The sequence below is a fragment of the Rhamphochromis longiceps genome, linkage group LG7, assembly GCF_057381845.1.
Source record: "Rhamphochromis longiceps isolate RC_006_pf linkage group LG7, R_longiceps_female_GT1.1, whole genome shotgun sequence".
Lineage (NCBI taxonomy): Eukaryota > Metazoa > Chordata > Actinopteri > Cichliformes > Cichlidae > Rhamphochromis > Rhamphochromis longiceps.
The window spans coordinates 42,743,817-42,757,362 of NC_140563.1; the positions used below are offsets into that span (position 1 = coordinate 42,743,817).

Below are 13,546 nucleotides of genomic sequence, written 5' to 3' on the forward strand. Positions count from 1 at the left end.
AATGAATACAGTCTAAACAATTCTATAGCATTCAAATGTTATCTGTCAACCATGCTTCAGCTGACTGATGATGAAAAAACTAGCATCATGGCTGGAGAAAGATGCTGGCAATATTGTTCAGAGATATATTCAGCTCTATATTATTTTTTGGGTGAATAGCAATACATCATATATGTTTAAGCATCTTCTAAATGTTCAGTTCTAAAGGTTTTTTTTTAATAAAGCAGACTGAGTCAGGATTCCCATATGTATTTGAAAGTCTACTGTTTTCCCCCATTATGCAAAAGTTTATCCAGCGTTTAACGGAAAGTTGCTGAAGTTTATTTTATGTATTATGATGTTACATACTACAGTAATTAGTGCAAATTAACACACGAGGTCGATGCATCATATTTGCATTCCCTGTACATCGGGTTGCCGCCTCCGCTCTGCACTCTCAGAAATAGAGGTACGAGAGAAGAACATTTTTGTACCTATAGGTACATTTTTTAAAAATGTTCCCTTAAAAGTACAATACTGGTCTTTAAAAGTCCAGAAATGCCCCTTTAAAGGTACAATTTGAAATAAAGTACAAATCTGTACCATTTTGACCTGTACTGCAGTGACAGTGACAGAATGTGGTAATGGGTCAGCATGGGAAAATCTGGATGGGCCTGGTTAATTGTAAAATTCATATGAGATGTGAGTGTGCTCATAAAAGCTACATGTTATAATCAAATCTGTTGGTCCTCTCCTCTGTACATAAATTATCCTATGATGCAAAGAATATCTGTAACCTACCTTTGTGTAAGTTATGTTAAATTATATTTTAAAAACACACACAATGACATGCAGGCACAACCAAATGATGTTAAAAAAAACTGGTCCATTTCCATTTTATTAAGTTTCAGTTATAATTTTTAATGTTTTAAATCTTGGTTGTAGCCTTCAAAAACGTGAAATCATATTACTGTTATGTTTGGCCATTTACTTTTTCGCTTTTACTACATCCTAGAATTGTTCATTAATTGGGAGGTTTTTATGGAATTTGCAACATCAAGTTAAACCGAGGTTCTTTGGAAGTTAAAATGTCAAGCAGATTTTTATGTTACGGTGACTACATTTTGTAAGTTACAAATATAGTTCGCCAAGACAGCATAACGGTTTCCAAACGCATTAATACCACAATGTCCATGTATCAAGTTCGCAACGCGCATTAATCCCAAAGGCTGAAAAGCCAGCAGCGATGAGTGCTCCGCCTCCGCGCTGACTAGCGTTGACGCAGAAAATGACTCTCAGGGGGTTATCGACACGGAGGAGCTCCTTAAAAAGTTGATGGAAGAAGGCATTGATGTCAGACGACGAGGCGCAAAGGTTTAGAGGTAAGTCGGGTGTGATTTTGTGTTTTTATAAAAATTACAACGTGTAATTTTACAGTAGAGTTAGCAAAAGTCCGAAGAGCTAGCTTTAACATGGGTGAATGCTAGCAGTTAGCTAAGTTTTAAACAAAGAAAGGTACAAATGTGGACTATTTAGACTGTTGGTGGAATGTTCAACGTCTGTCTGCCCGCCGTATTCCAGTGTTTTATCAATAAATAGTCACTAACCGTGTACAACAATGTAAAAAAATCAATAATTTCTCAAAACATGCTAGTATGTAAATATAGGTATTAACAAAATCGTTCTCTAAGCAAAATTCATCCCATCTAACGTGTTTCCCGCTCAAAGGGATTTTAAACAATGGAAGGTACACATTTGTACCATTCCACCTACTTAGTGGGATTTGGGATTTTCGAATATGAGAACTGTAAGCTCTGTGCAGGGACACTGTCTGCAACCCAAGAATTGTTAAGATGATTGGGGAAACAGCTAATGATTTTTTTTTGTCTCTAAATCTGATTATTATTATTTTCTGTACTAACTGATTAATCAATCTGTTTATTAGCTTTAGAATTTTTGTTCAATGGTTAAAGCACTTTACATTTATCTCCAGTCTGTGTCTTTAAACATGTCAAAAGTTTAAATCCTCAATGTAAAATGTCATTCTTTTGTCTATTCTGCTCTTTTCATTTCCAGTTGTGTGATGAGGTTGATTTAATGCATCCCTGCCAAGACAACATCTGTCGCCGCTTTAGCAAAAACTTCACTGCTGTTCTTCAAATGACCAAGGATTTGCCACTGAAGAAGGTCTACATGGAGGCAAGAGAGAATGCACTGGCTGAAGACATTACAGGTGCTAATTTGACCTCATACAAATAGTAAATTTTGTGACAATTCATTTGCTCTCTCTTCCAAAGATAATTGATGTACCATAGTGTCATGTGAAGAGCATGTTAATGGGAATTTGCATGCTATCAAAATCTAATGAAGTGCATTTGCATCTGTATGACCTAGGAATTGACTTCAAGGGGGCACTTCTCTTGCCATCCATCTTCAAGGAGAAGATAGAAGATTTCATCATCCTTGGAGAGGTAAATGCATGATGCAATGCATAGCCTTTGGCCACAAGTTTCATTCTTGGTGTTTTGTTGGCATGGAGCTGAATTCAGCTGCGGTTCAGCATCACAGCTAAGCTAATGTAGGGGAAACACTGCTGTTAATCCACAGTGCTGCTGTGCTCTTGGGTTTTGTCTGGTGTTTATATAGATAGATAGACCTTTATTGTCCCCTTAGGGAAATTCTTCTTCACAGGTACTGTCACTGTCAGGGGTGATTGCTTTTGCCCTTGAATATTATGTCAAACTTTAGCAGCTTATCAAACACTACCACAACAGTCATTGGTCAAGAAGCTTTTTGTTTGGAGTATGGGCCATGTTTACAGGTTATCAGAATAGACAGTTTTGTTTTCTAGCAAATAAAGAAGGTAATTTGAGGAATCTGTTGAAAATCCACTTGGCACATATTGCTTAAACATACTGTATACTAATGTTTTTCTTCCACTTCTGCAGAATACTCCCACGAGTCCATACCCAACCATTCGAATGAAGGATAAGAGTTGGACAACTGCCCTCTTAAGACAGTGTCGCTGTGTTGTGACAGTTGAAGGAGTGGATGTTTGCTCGTGCCGCTCGCTGGATGAGGCCTACATCTCAGCATTCTCCACCTTCTTCGTGTTCAACATGACCTACCCTGCATACTTCAAGAAAACACTTGTCTTTCTTCAGAACTGCATTGTCAACATAGGAGACCAGGGAGACAAACCCCTGCCAGTAAGTGTCGCCAGGGTACTTAACCAACTCTATTAAATACGCCCCCACCCAAGTGTCACTACCTTATTGACTACCCAATGCTGATTTTGATGTATGGTCCTCTTCGCCCTTTGTGGTGTATGAGATATGAAAGCAAGCATCAATATTTCAAAAATCTAGCGAGTAAATGCAAAAACTTTGTAAACATCACTGCAACTCTTAGCAATCGTCATCAAATGAAACAGTGCTGGGAGTTTTCTTCAGATAAGTTGCTTGTTGACTTTGAACATTCACTCAGCACAAGTGTCAGTGTGCCATTTTCATCTCTGCCAGGTGACTTACAGAATGCTCTGGGAATGAACAAAAGTTTTACAGATGTGCATTTTCAGGATAAAGTGCTTCAGCGTGTGTCTGCTATATCTGTCAGCAGTGTCAAATATGAACTTGAGGATGTTTTTGTAGTTGGCCATGTACACACTGAAGCCATACCTCAATTCTTTAAAATCAAGTATATTTTGAATGTTGATACTTGTTGGGTATTGTGTGGGAAACTGTTACTTCCTTGCACTTGTGAATGTCATTTCCATGCTTACCAAGTGGCAGTTGACAATGACTGGATCCTGTTCAATCCAGGAAATGAATTAGACTTTCAAGCTCTAGACACCTATTAAGTTGATGATAGGCGGTTTGTGTCCTTGAGGTATTCTGTGTGACGTGATTGCAAGAACATTTTTATGTATGTATGTATGTGTGCGTGCGTGCGTATGTATGTGCGTGCTTGTTGAAGTAGAGCAAAACATTTGTGTGGACAGTTTTTTAAATACATGCCATCTCTGTGATCCGTCAAAACATTGTGTTCAGGTGTTTAATGTCTTTATGTGATTGTTTACTTTTTTTCTTCTTTTTTTTTTTTTTTTAAATGAATGTATTTTTCTTGACATGTCCTATGGCAGGGGTGTCAAACTCAAATACACAGTGGGCCAAAATTCAAATCTAGAACAAGGTCGCGGGCTAACATTAATATTTATTGAAAAATATCTTCCTCCAGATATAAGAATGAATCTCTTCTTATGGACTCAAACAAGTTTTGGTGAAAAACTGAATGTGGAACAAGCAAAGCTTAATACTAAACAATGTATATATTAGCTGTATAATACCAGTAGGCCAGCTCTAATAGTAATTTGGTATGGCTTCGCGGGCCAAATGTAATTAGGCTGCGGGCCAAATTTGGCCCGCGGGCCAGAGTTTGACACCTATGTCCTATGGCAATATACGAATGTAATCAAGGATGTATTCCTGTGGTTGTTTAAGTGCTTTGATGTGATTCTATTATCGAAAATAAATGGTTAAATAACCAAATATTTTGAACTATTGGGGGTACATTTTTGTCTCTTTAGGTACGAAATAGGTTGTCGCTGGGGGGGTACCCTCATAGGTACCCTATTGTACCCTTTTCAAGGGAACATTTCTGTACTATAGTTTCAAGGTACATTTATGTCTTAGGAAAGTACATGATTGTACTTCAGATGGTACAACTTCATAAGGTACAAAAATGTACCAAGCCTAAAGGGTACAGAAATGTCCTTCAAAAAGGAACACCCCCAGCGACAAGCATTTGTACCCTTTTTGGTACACTTTGGTACCCCTATTTCTGAGAGTGTGTGCTCAGATACTGTATTTCACTTTTGAACTCCAAAAAGTAATTCTGAAACTTTGTGAACAATGTGAAGCTAACTCTCACTACAAGGGATTTTTAATATTTTATTTGTGGATAGTGTGAATCAATTAGGGAAAACCTTTTTTTAGTAACAGTTAAATGTGAGAAACTCTACCAATTATTGTTTTGTTTTTCTTTTACTTCTCTTTTTTTAAGACGTACTTTCTAATAGAGGCCTTGCAGAGACATGAAAAACTGTGCATCTTAAACCAACATCAAATATTTACACAAAATCTGAAGCTGACATTTTAAAAATGTATAATAAAAAATATAAATTTTACTGTAGTGTAAGTATATTATCTTTTTATTGTTTACTTTATGACCCATCCTAATGTTAGTTTATATGTGTTTTTTTTTAACTTTTAAATACTATTCAATTATAACTGTAGTAAGAACATAAGCCTAGGTATGAAGATTATCTAATGCACAACTTATGGGTTTATCATCAGGCCATTATTATTTGCCAATGTTATTTATTTGCTGGTATCTGCATTTATAGCAGCTGTTAAATTGAAATCAAAGTAAATAAAAGACAAGAGAAACAACCATCAACTATTTTATGACCACTGACCTTGCATAGTTTGCCTGTCAGAGGGCAGATCAAGTAGAGCATTAAAAATGAGGAAATTAATAAATACACATAGTAAATGTTGAGATAATCTGCTTATGTTTTGTGTGTCTGCAAAGGAAAATATATTGACTGTTATATTAGATTCTTAAATCATCAAATATCAATATTAGTATTGGTCTTAAAATAACACACAAAAGAAATCATATATTGGTCGGGCTTTGACAACGTCTCCAGAAATGTAGAGTATAAATATTAGCCAAACGCTTCTACTTAAATGCACTTTATTAACTCATTATCAGCAACGGTTATGAAGGCAGGAGCTTTAGTTTGCTGATCTGCAGCAAAGCTTTATACAACTCCAAGGAGGAAAGACAACAGCAATGACTGCAGAGAAACAGTCGTTACTGCTCATCAATCTGTCTGAGAAGGGTTATGAGGCCATTATGGCTTTCACAGAAATCCATTCCTTGGAAACACACTACCTTTCAAAAGAAACAAGGGTGAAGGGAGAAGGCAAAAACAAAGAAGACAAATTCAAGAAAAGAGCAATGACAGAAAGTCATTATGTTAGAAATATAATGACTTAAATAGATTGCTATTTGATAATGGCGATAGCTTTGTTTTGCAACACCCTATAGAGAGTAAGATCTCCATAGTGAATCTCGCTGGATTTCTAATGCTGTATAACTTATTAATGAGTAGATGAGGTGCTGTCAAAGTAAATAACTTTGGCCAACGGGGCTAAATGTCAAAAAGGAGCTAGGTAAAGAAGACCAGACAGCTTTAAATACAATTAGTTTTTTATTCAAATTTCTGAAATTTCAAGTCGTGTCTATCTCAGACAGAATTCTGGGGTTTTCTCACAGTGTTTCAGCACAGAGCAGCTCAAAGAAGAGAAACATGTCAAATTCGGGGAAAGCAAGAAAAGGAGAACGTGTATCAGGAGAGAAAGGTTAAACAATACAAAGAAGAGAGGGAAACCAAGACAGAGCAGCAGATAAAATACAAGAAAGAGTACAGATAAGTATAGAAATGAAAATGGAAAAGAGACATACCTATCTTGGGTGACCTTTACCAGGAACTGAATCACGGTGGAAAGCAGTCAAGATAAGCTGAATACACTGAGGAGGACATCTTTATTCCTGCCTTTTCTCCTGCTGATATTTCAGCAAACAATTGCCAAAAACAAACAGCCAAAGCACAAGACCTGTAAACCTGAACTGTATTAAAGATCAGAATCAGCTACACACAGCACTGAATCATTTCTGCGTAACGTCTGAGCAACAACAAACTGGCCTTAGCTAAATCAGCTGCTTCATTCACAGGGCAGCGATGAACCTGCCCTCTCTCACCTCCTAAGTCTTCAGAAAACAAAACTGCTCGTGCTGGCTGTTTGGCTGGCACAGCAGCTTGAAGGATCTCGTACTTATACCTTCACACTCTCAGATATTAGAAATTCATTTGCATTCATCAGCAACACCGCCCCCGAGGGGATCTGTGGAAATATGTTGAATTGTTTAGTCAAAATTACAATACAGCTGGGGCAATTTATCTTTTGAAAAGCCTGTTAATTTGTTCAGGAGGAAATAGTGTTTTCATTTGCATGTTGAATAAGGAGTAGCTGGAGAACCCTTTACCAACCTGTTACACCACTCTCTTCATGGCTAATGAGGCAGGGAGCAGTGAATTACTGATTCCACCGGGAACATTCAGCATGACAAACACACCATGACTTTACAGCTGGCAGAGAGAAGGTCCACATATGTATGTGTGTGGGTGTCACTATACATGTGTGCATGTATTTGTCTGCAAATAGGAGTGTAGATGTGAAAATTCATGCCGGTGTTGTTTTCTTTTCTTTTTTTAGCTGCTTGGATTAAAGCCTATAATTACATTCAAAATAATTACATTAGATTAGTTCAGATTAGATCAAACATAGCCAATTATATAATAAAGCAGAGGGAGTTAAATGCACACATAATATAGCCCTTGGTAAGAGTGCTAATTAAGTTGTGGAGCTAAAGTAACAGGACAGGCATCAATTTATGTGATCAAATTACAATCACTGTGCTACTTTAGAGGATAAAAACTTTTTCCAAGAGCTGTAACACTGAGATGCAAAAAACTATCTCAAGGACGCCAAAAGTGAATCTATGATTTATGTGAAGCATTAAAATCAAAATACAAGTTTTAAAGGAGTGAAAATTAGCGTTCTTTAAGACTAACTGATCTCGATATTACAAATATTCCATTTGAGAAATAAACTAGTCTGTAAGAATACACTAGATTATTAGCAATATGCCAAGCTTTACACACTTTTATGGAGATTAATTGTCGCAATACTCATACACTTACTCTAGAGCAGTAAATTCCAATATCTGGGACAGGGCCCCCTGGTGGGATGCAAAGGTACTGCAGGGATGAACACATAACATACGTGAGGCTAATTGGCTGAGAACACTGGAAATCAGTTGATTCTTTGTATACTTTTCTCAGCTTCAATCTGAGGCTTTAGGAGAAACACACCACCTTTTAGACACAAATAATTGTGTTATCATGACAAATTAACACTGTCTATCAAAGTTACAGGAAGGACTGATAACTTTGCTGCCTAGCTCCAACATTAGCATCATCCTGTTATTAACCATAGCCACTACCTTAGTGATAATGTGGCTATCAGATGTGCTCTCGCCAGATTAACATTCATAACTGTTTAATATTTTATTGTTGTTAAAAAGGGATCTTTAGCCCCCCTAAAGATCCCTTTACCACTTAAATTCCTTATTAAGTGGTGTTCAGCATTGTGATTGTCAACTACTGTTCATGTGTTTAGCTGCTAGTGAGGGGAGGGGCTTGTTGCCTGCCTGTCTACAGTAGAGCACCTAATCAAATAGCAATTTCGATGCTGATTAGCAACTATTACATTTTTGACAACCCTACTGACAATTGTGAAGACCTTCATGAACCAAAAGATAGAATAGTAACCCCTGTTTATCAAATATAAGCCTGCTGATTGTTTCTCAATTAAAAAGAAAATATACATTTTTGAGGGGAATTGAAGTCACTGTGACTTTGCTGGGAACAAATTTGAAAAAAAAAAAACCCTTCAAAAATCACCTTCACAACAATGGGATGGACAGCATGAAAACAGAATGCCTCCTGTCATAGCTGTCACTGGTGTGGAGGCATATAAACACTGATTCCAGCTGACAGCAGCACATTTAGGAGTAAATGCTATCTTGGGAGAGTCCCACAACTCTTTTGTCAAAAGTTAACTGGTGGAGGAAAAGGAGGAGGGGTTAAAAAGGAGAGAAAGCGATAATGTGGAGAGGAAAGGAATAACCCTATAAATAGTTAATGATGTATCAGTGGCTGGGGGAAACACACCAAAGCTACTTGTAAAGTACGCTTCTCATAAACACCCACGGCCTGCATAGGCAAACATTGCTTCGAGCGAGAGGGAAGAAAAAATAAGGATCAACACAAACTCCAGCAACCCGCTGGTGATGCCGAACTTGAATTCACACCTTCACCATGGGCATTTCAAATCCTTAAAGGGTATTTAAAGAAAGTTTTGTATTATCAGAAAATCCAGCAGCTGGGAGAACACCACACTGAATAGCACCACAGGTTTTGTCCTATAAGATAAAAGCAACGCACAACAAAGCAAATGCGAGATTAATCATCAGCATATGGATGTTCAGCTTGACATGCTGGTAGTCAAGTACTCTAAAGTAGCCTGTGATTTTTTTAAACACTTTGAGGCTTAATCTTTTGGTTGCTAATTAGGTATTTTGGCTGAATTTTAAGTCTTTGCTATCCCTATGGAAAAACATAAAAAAGATGAACTTCTGAACGGTTGGGGTGCAACACTGGTGCAAAAGAGGCACTAAAGGAAAAAATACCACCTTTAAAGTTCCCATTCCCACATGCTGACAAATGTGATAAACACACACTGTGAGCGCTAATACTTCATGGGAGTTCATCATCACTGGAGTGAGAGAAAAAGCAATGAGGCTTTTTGGCAGATTTCCTGCTCACCCAGGGTTGACAAATTGCCAAGGCTCTCTGTCACAGCTCCACTTTGAGGCCACTAACCATTTCATCTGCCATGATTTAGATCTCGAATAAAAGTAGCTTGATGGAAATGCATATTCCTTACACCTTAATTTGCATCACGCAACATGCAGCAATTACAGTCTCTTTGAAAAGTCATTTGTATGAGACAAAGCTCAATGAATCAAGTACATTTTTGCTGCCACTGTGCAGATTCAACTCAGATTTATTCATTTATTTTTTTAAATCATGATAATTTTGAGTGCGAACACATGAAACAGTCTTCATAAGTAGCACAAATGTGTAATTAAGGTGTTATCCACTTCACTGCAAACAAACTCCTATATGAGACGTAAGCGCTGTGGGAAATCTAATATCCTTCAATTTAAGTTTGTAGGCACACAAGACAAACAAGCTGATTGTATAAAACACATCCATCACAGTTTTTGTAAAAAATTATATCGTTTTTCCGGAGTTCTGTTCACTCAGAAGAAAACAGTGTCTCGTTCGCTGGAAGGTAAGTGTAAAATGCTTTGCTCTTTCAGTTTTCTGGAGCATCAATAAAATAAATCAAGCACAAAATCTGTTCAGAACAAAAAAAGAATATTAATCCAGGTGATATTCAAAGCATGCTTTTTTTGAGAGAAAGAAGTTATAATTTAAGGGTTTTTTGTCACTTCGAAACTGTGAATGTGCGTACTGCCAGGAAAGGCTTTTGTGTTTCTGTGCGTGGAGTGAAACTGTGGAACAGTTTGAGTGCAGAGCAATGTCCAAACATAAAGCAATTCAAAAAGAGTCATAAAGATACGATCTTCATGAGATAGAAAGAAATGGAAAATGATGAATATCAGTGAATGTCTCTGTTTAGAAAGTTGTTATTTGGTGCTTATTTGGATTGTACAGTTAACTTTTCAAAACTGGAGGTACCGGCTTTGTTGTGAGGAGGCAAAGTTATGGAGTTACAAAAACATATTGATATGATAATAATTAATATTTTATGTGGTGTATATATTATATTAGAAATATGTTCATTGTTATTACTGCAGATTATATCAGTAAGGAAGCTAAATAAATGTTAAGATAAGATCATCTTTATTAGTCCCACATGTGGGAAATTTGTTTTGTCACAGCAGAAAGTGGACAGTGTAAAGTTATACAGCAAAAATTAGAATACAATAAGAATAATATGCTGTACACAACTGTACAGAATAGAATCAAATAAAATACTATAAACAGTAGAATAAAATAGAATAAAATATAAAATAGGATAAAATAGAATACAAATGCTATATTCAACTGAGTAAAAATACAACTTTGTCAGAAAAGAGTATTGCACTTAGTCTTATTGCTCATGTGCGGGTTTGTGTGTGTTTGATCAGCTGCAAAAGTCTTTGTTGTAGAGTCTGACAGCAGTGGGGAGGAAAGACCATGTTAACTGATAATGGCAAAGGAGTGGGATTAAATAAGTGTGCACTTCTTCCCACTCCTTTTAGACATGTAAATAAATCAGAACAGGTGAAATGTATTTTCTTTTATTTTGTAAAGCATTTTCTTTGCTACATAATCTCCTGTATATTGTTTACATGATCAAAATAAGATTTACCCCCCCCCCCCCCCCACACACACACACACACACCCACACACACAGAAAACTTTAACATAAATGTGCTTTTTAAAGATTTCAAGTTGTTGTGGAGTCAGTAGTTGTTTAAAGTGAAATTAGCATTTGCATTGAAGCAGTGCAATATATTTACCCTTTGAAAGCCTACTTGAAGTAGGCATTTTCCTTCCTTCATCTCAATTCTGGTAAAACTGACATTTCAGACAGTTTTTCTAAGGGGGTCAGTCAGTATATCAGCCCCCACAACCTTGAAACTCACATCTCAAAGCTCATCCAATCTTGTTTCCGTCACCTAAGAAATATTGCAAATATTAAACCTTTGCTGTCATTCAATCATCTGGTATTTTTAGTTCACACTTTAATTTTCTCCCACCTCGATTATTGTAATTCCCAGCACGTGCATCAGTCAGTCCTCCATAGCCAGTTTCCAATTAGTGCAGAACGCAGCAGCAAGACTGCTGACAAAAACTAGCCAGCGGTCAAATATTACACCTGTTCTTGCATCCCTTCACTGGCTCCCAGTGAAACTACAAATCCACTTTGAAATTCTGTTACTAACACATACAGCTCTATATAGACAGGGCCCTGCTTATATAGCAGTGCTTCTGAGACTTTATCATAGCACCCGGCATCTCTGATCCTCTAACCAGGGTCCCCTAACTGTCCCTCGCTCTGATTTTAAAACCAGAGGGGATCGCTTTTGAGGTTGTTGCGCCTACACTGTGGAACAGCTTTCCTTAGTCAATCAGGTCAGCTGACTCTGATATTTGTTCTGATAAAAACTCATTTTTACAGGTTAGTTTTCCCTTAATCTTTTCCCCTTTATTTTCAGCCATAGTTTGTCACTATTTGTATGCGTTGGAATGAATAACTGACCATATGGTTGATTATGTGTCAGTATGTTTGAACACGTACACGAGGGGTCGGCAACCTTTCTGATGATGAGTGCCATCTAAAATTTCCTCAGAAGTCAGTGTGCCATATGATTGCATTAGCAATAAATTTAATAACGCTCTATATCAACAGTTACACACTATATAGAACAACTTTATAGAATTATATTTGTTCGCAGATGTTGGCAACTATCAGCGAATAGTTATCAGCTATTTTGAAACAACAAAAAATAAACACTTTTTATCCATAACAAGAACTCCACAACAGAAAATGCAAATGCTATTTATGGTCTCCTCACAACAATGATAAGAAAAATAAACTGGGCCAATATGGCATGTTTGTTGATACAGGGATACACATGTTAATGTGATGTCTGGTCTCCCACTCAGAGACACAGGTCTCTAAGTGTCCAGCATTCAGACGGCGACCTGAGGACACTATTCATGTGGGAGAAAATCTGCTCACACAGATATGTAGAGCCAAATATTGTCAATAAGGCCTCTGCAATGTTCTGAAGACAGTTAAACTTGTCAGGTAGTGATGTCCAGCAGGTGAAAATGCAAACTCCATGAACACGCACAGCTATGGATACCAGCTGCGTTCGTAGTTCTGCAAACTTTGACCCCCACAGAGTCGAGCTTTTCAGTTCGGTCAGCTGCATTTCGATGTCCTCTGAGTTCAGCCAGTTAATACAAGACAAATCCAGCTGCTCATTAAGCCTTTCTGGTTTGATCAGAAAAGAAAACATTGGTCCATACATTGGTCCATACACCTGAAAGTCCTGAAAACACATTGTGACTTCTGTCTCAAGTCTACGGATGTATCCGTGTATTTACGTGGTGCTGATGCTGCGCTGAGCGGACAGCTCCTGAATCATGTTGGAATGTGGGAATTTCAACATCGCTTGAAAAAGGTGCCAGCTAGCAATGTCCCTCTCATGAGGCTAAGTGATTTTTAGCCAACTACAAGTTGAATCTGGTAGTTGGAGTTGTCAGCTAAGATACCATCATTACGAAGTGGCACAACTAATGTGTCTATGTGAGCTAATTTGCAATGTTCACCGCTGGCACGGCCATTTATTTTTTAATGCACCTTCTCAGATTAATTCACTGCGTGTAGTGCCCAGGGCTGGACTGGGACAAAAAAAATCGGCCCGGGCATTTTGACTAGAGACTGGTCGCCCAGGTATTATAGGAAAAGCCATAAAGCCTTTGAATGAAAACGAACGCTGTGACAGTGATGTACAGTCCTGTTGATATATGTATGATCTCTATACATTTTACATCAGATGAAAACTTTGGTTGTGAGATTCAGATAATTATTTACTTAAAGCCAGACATTTTAAATGAGAATAAGAAAGAAAAATATTTCTTAGTGCCCCCCTTTCCCTGTTAATGCCCCACCTGGCCCGTGGCAAAACTTTGCTAGACCCGACCCTGCACAGTTACCAGCTGTCAGCTACTTAGAAAAGGATCCTGGTGTTATTCCCTTCAACTCATTCATGTCACCTAAAAGGTAAA

General features: G+C 37.6%; 2 protein-coding genes across 3 annotated transcripts in view; one reads left to right on the forward strand and one right to left on the reverse strand.

The window, feature by feature from the left end:
* Window positions 1–13,546, reverse strand: part of LOC146665929 (transmembrane protein 132C-like) — a 189,924-nt gene that overhangs the window by 111,838 nt on the left and 64,540 nt on the right. The gene's annotated exons all lie outside the window — the stretch shown is intronic.
* LOC146665930 (uncharacterized) lies at window positions 794–4,502 on the forward strand. 2 transcript variants are annotated; one of them, XM_085413740.1, is made up of 4 exons: window positions 794–1,361; window positions 2,056–2,212; window positions 2,374–2,450; window positions 2,928–4,501. In XM_085413740.1, the coding sequence occupies exons 2-4, from the start codon at window positions 2,077–2,079 to the stop codon at window positions 3,222–3,224; spliced, it is 510 nt and encodes a 169-aa protein (XP_085269866.1). In that variant the 5' UTR covers window positions 794–1,361; window positions 2,056–2,076; the 3' UTR covers window positions 3,225–4,501. The 2 variants fall into 2 exon arrangements, with proteins under 2 accessions (XP_085269866.1, XP_085269867.1); XM_085413741.1 differs by lacking the exon at window positions 794–1,361 and having other exon boundaries at window positions 2,928–4,502.

Coding starts and splice junctions, on each gene's coding strand:
- LOC146665930 (XM_085413740.1), top strand. CDS start 2,077: ATGCATCCCTGCCAAGACAACATCTGTCGCCGCTTTAGCAAAAACTTC. Junction 2,213..2,373: donor ACTGGCTGAAGACATTACAG/GTGCTAATTTGA, acceptor TGTATGACCTAG/GAATTGACTTCAAGGGGGCA. Junction 2,451..2,927: donor ATTTCATCATCCTTGGAGAG/GTAAATGCATGA, acceptor CCACTTCTGCAG/AATACTCCCACGAGTCCATA.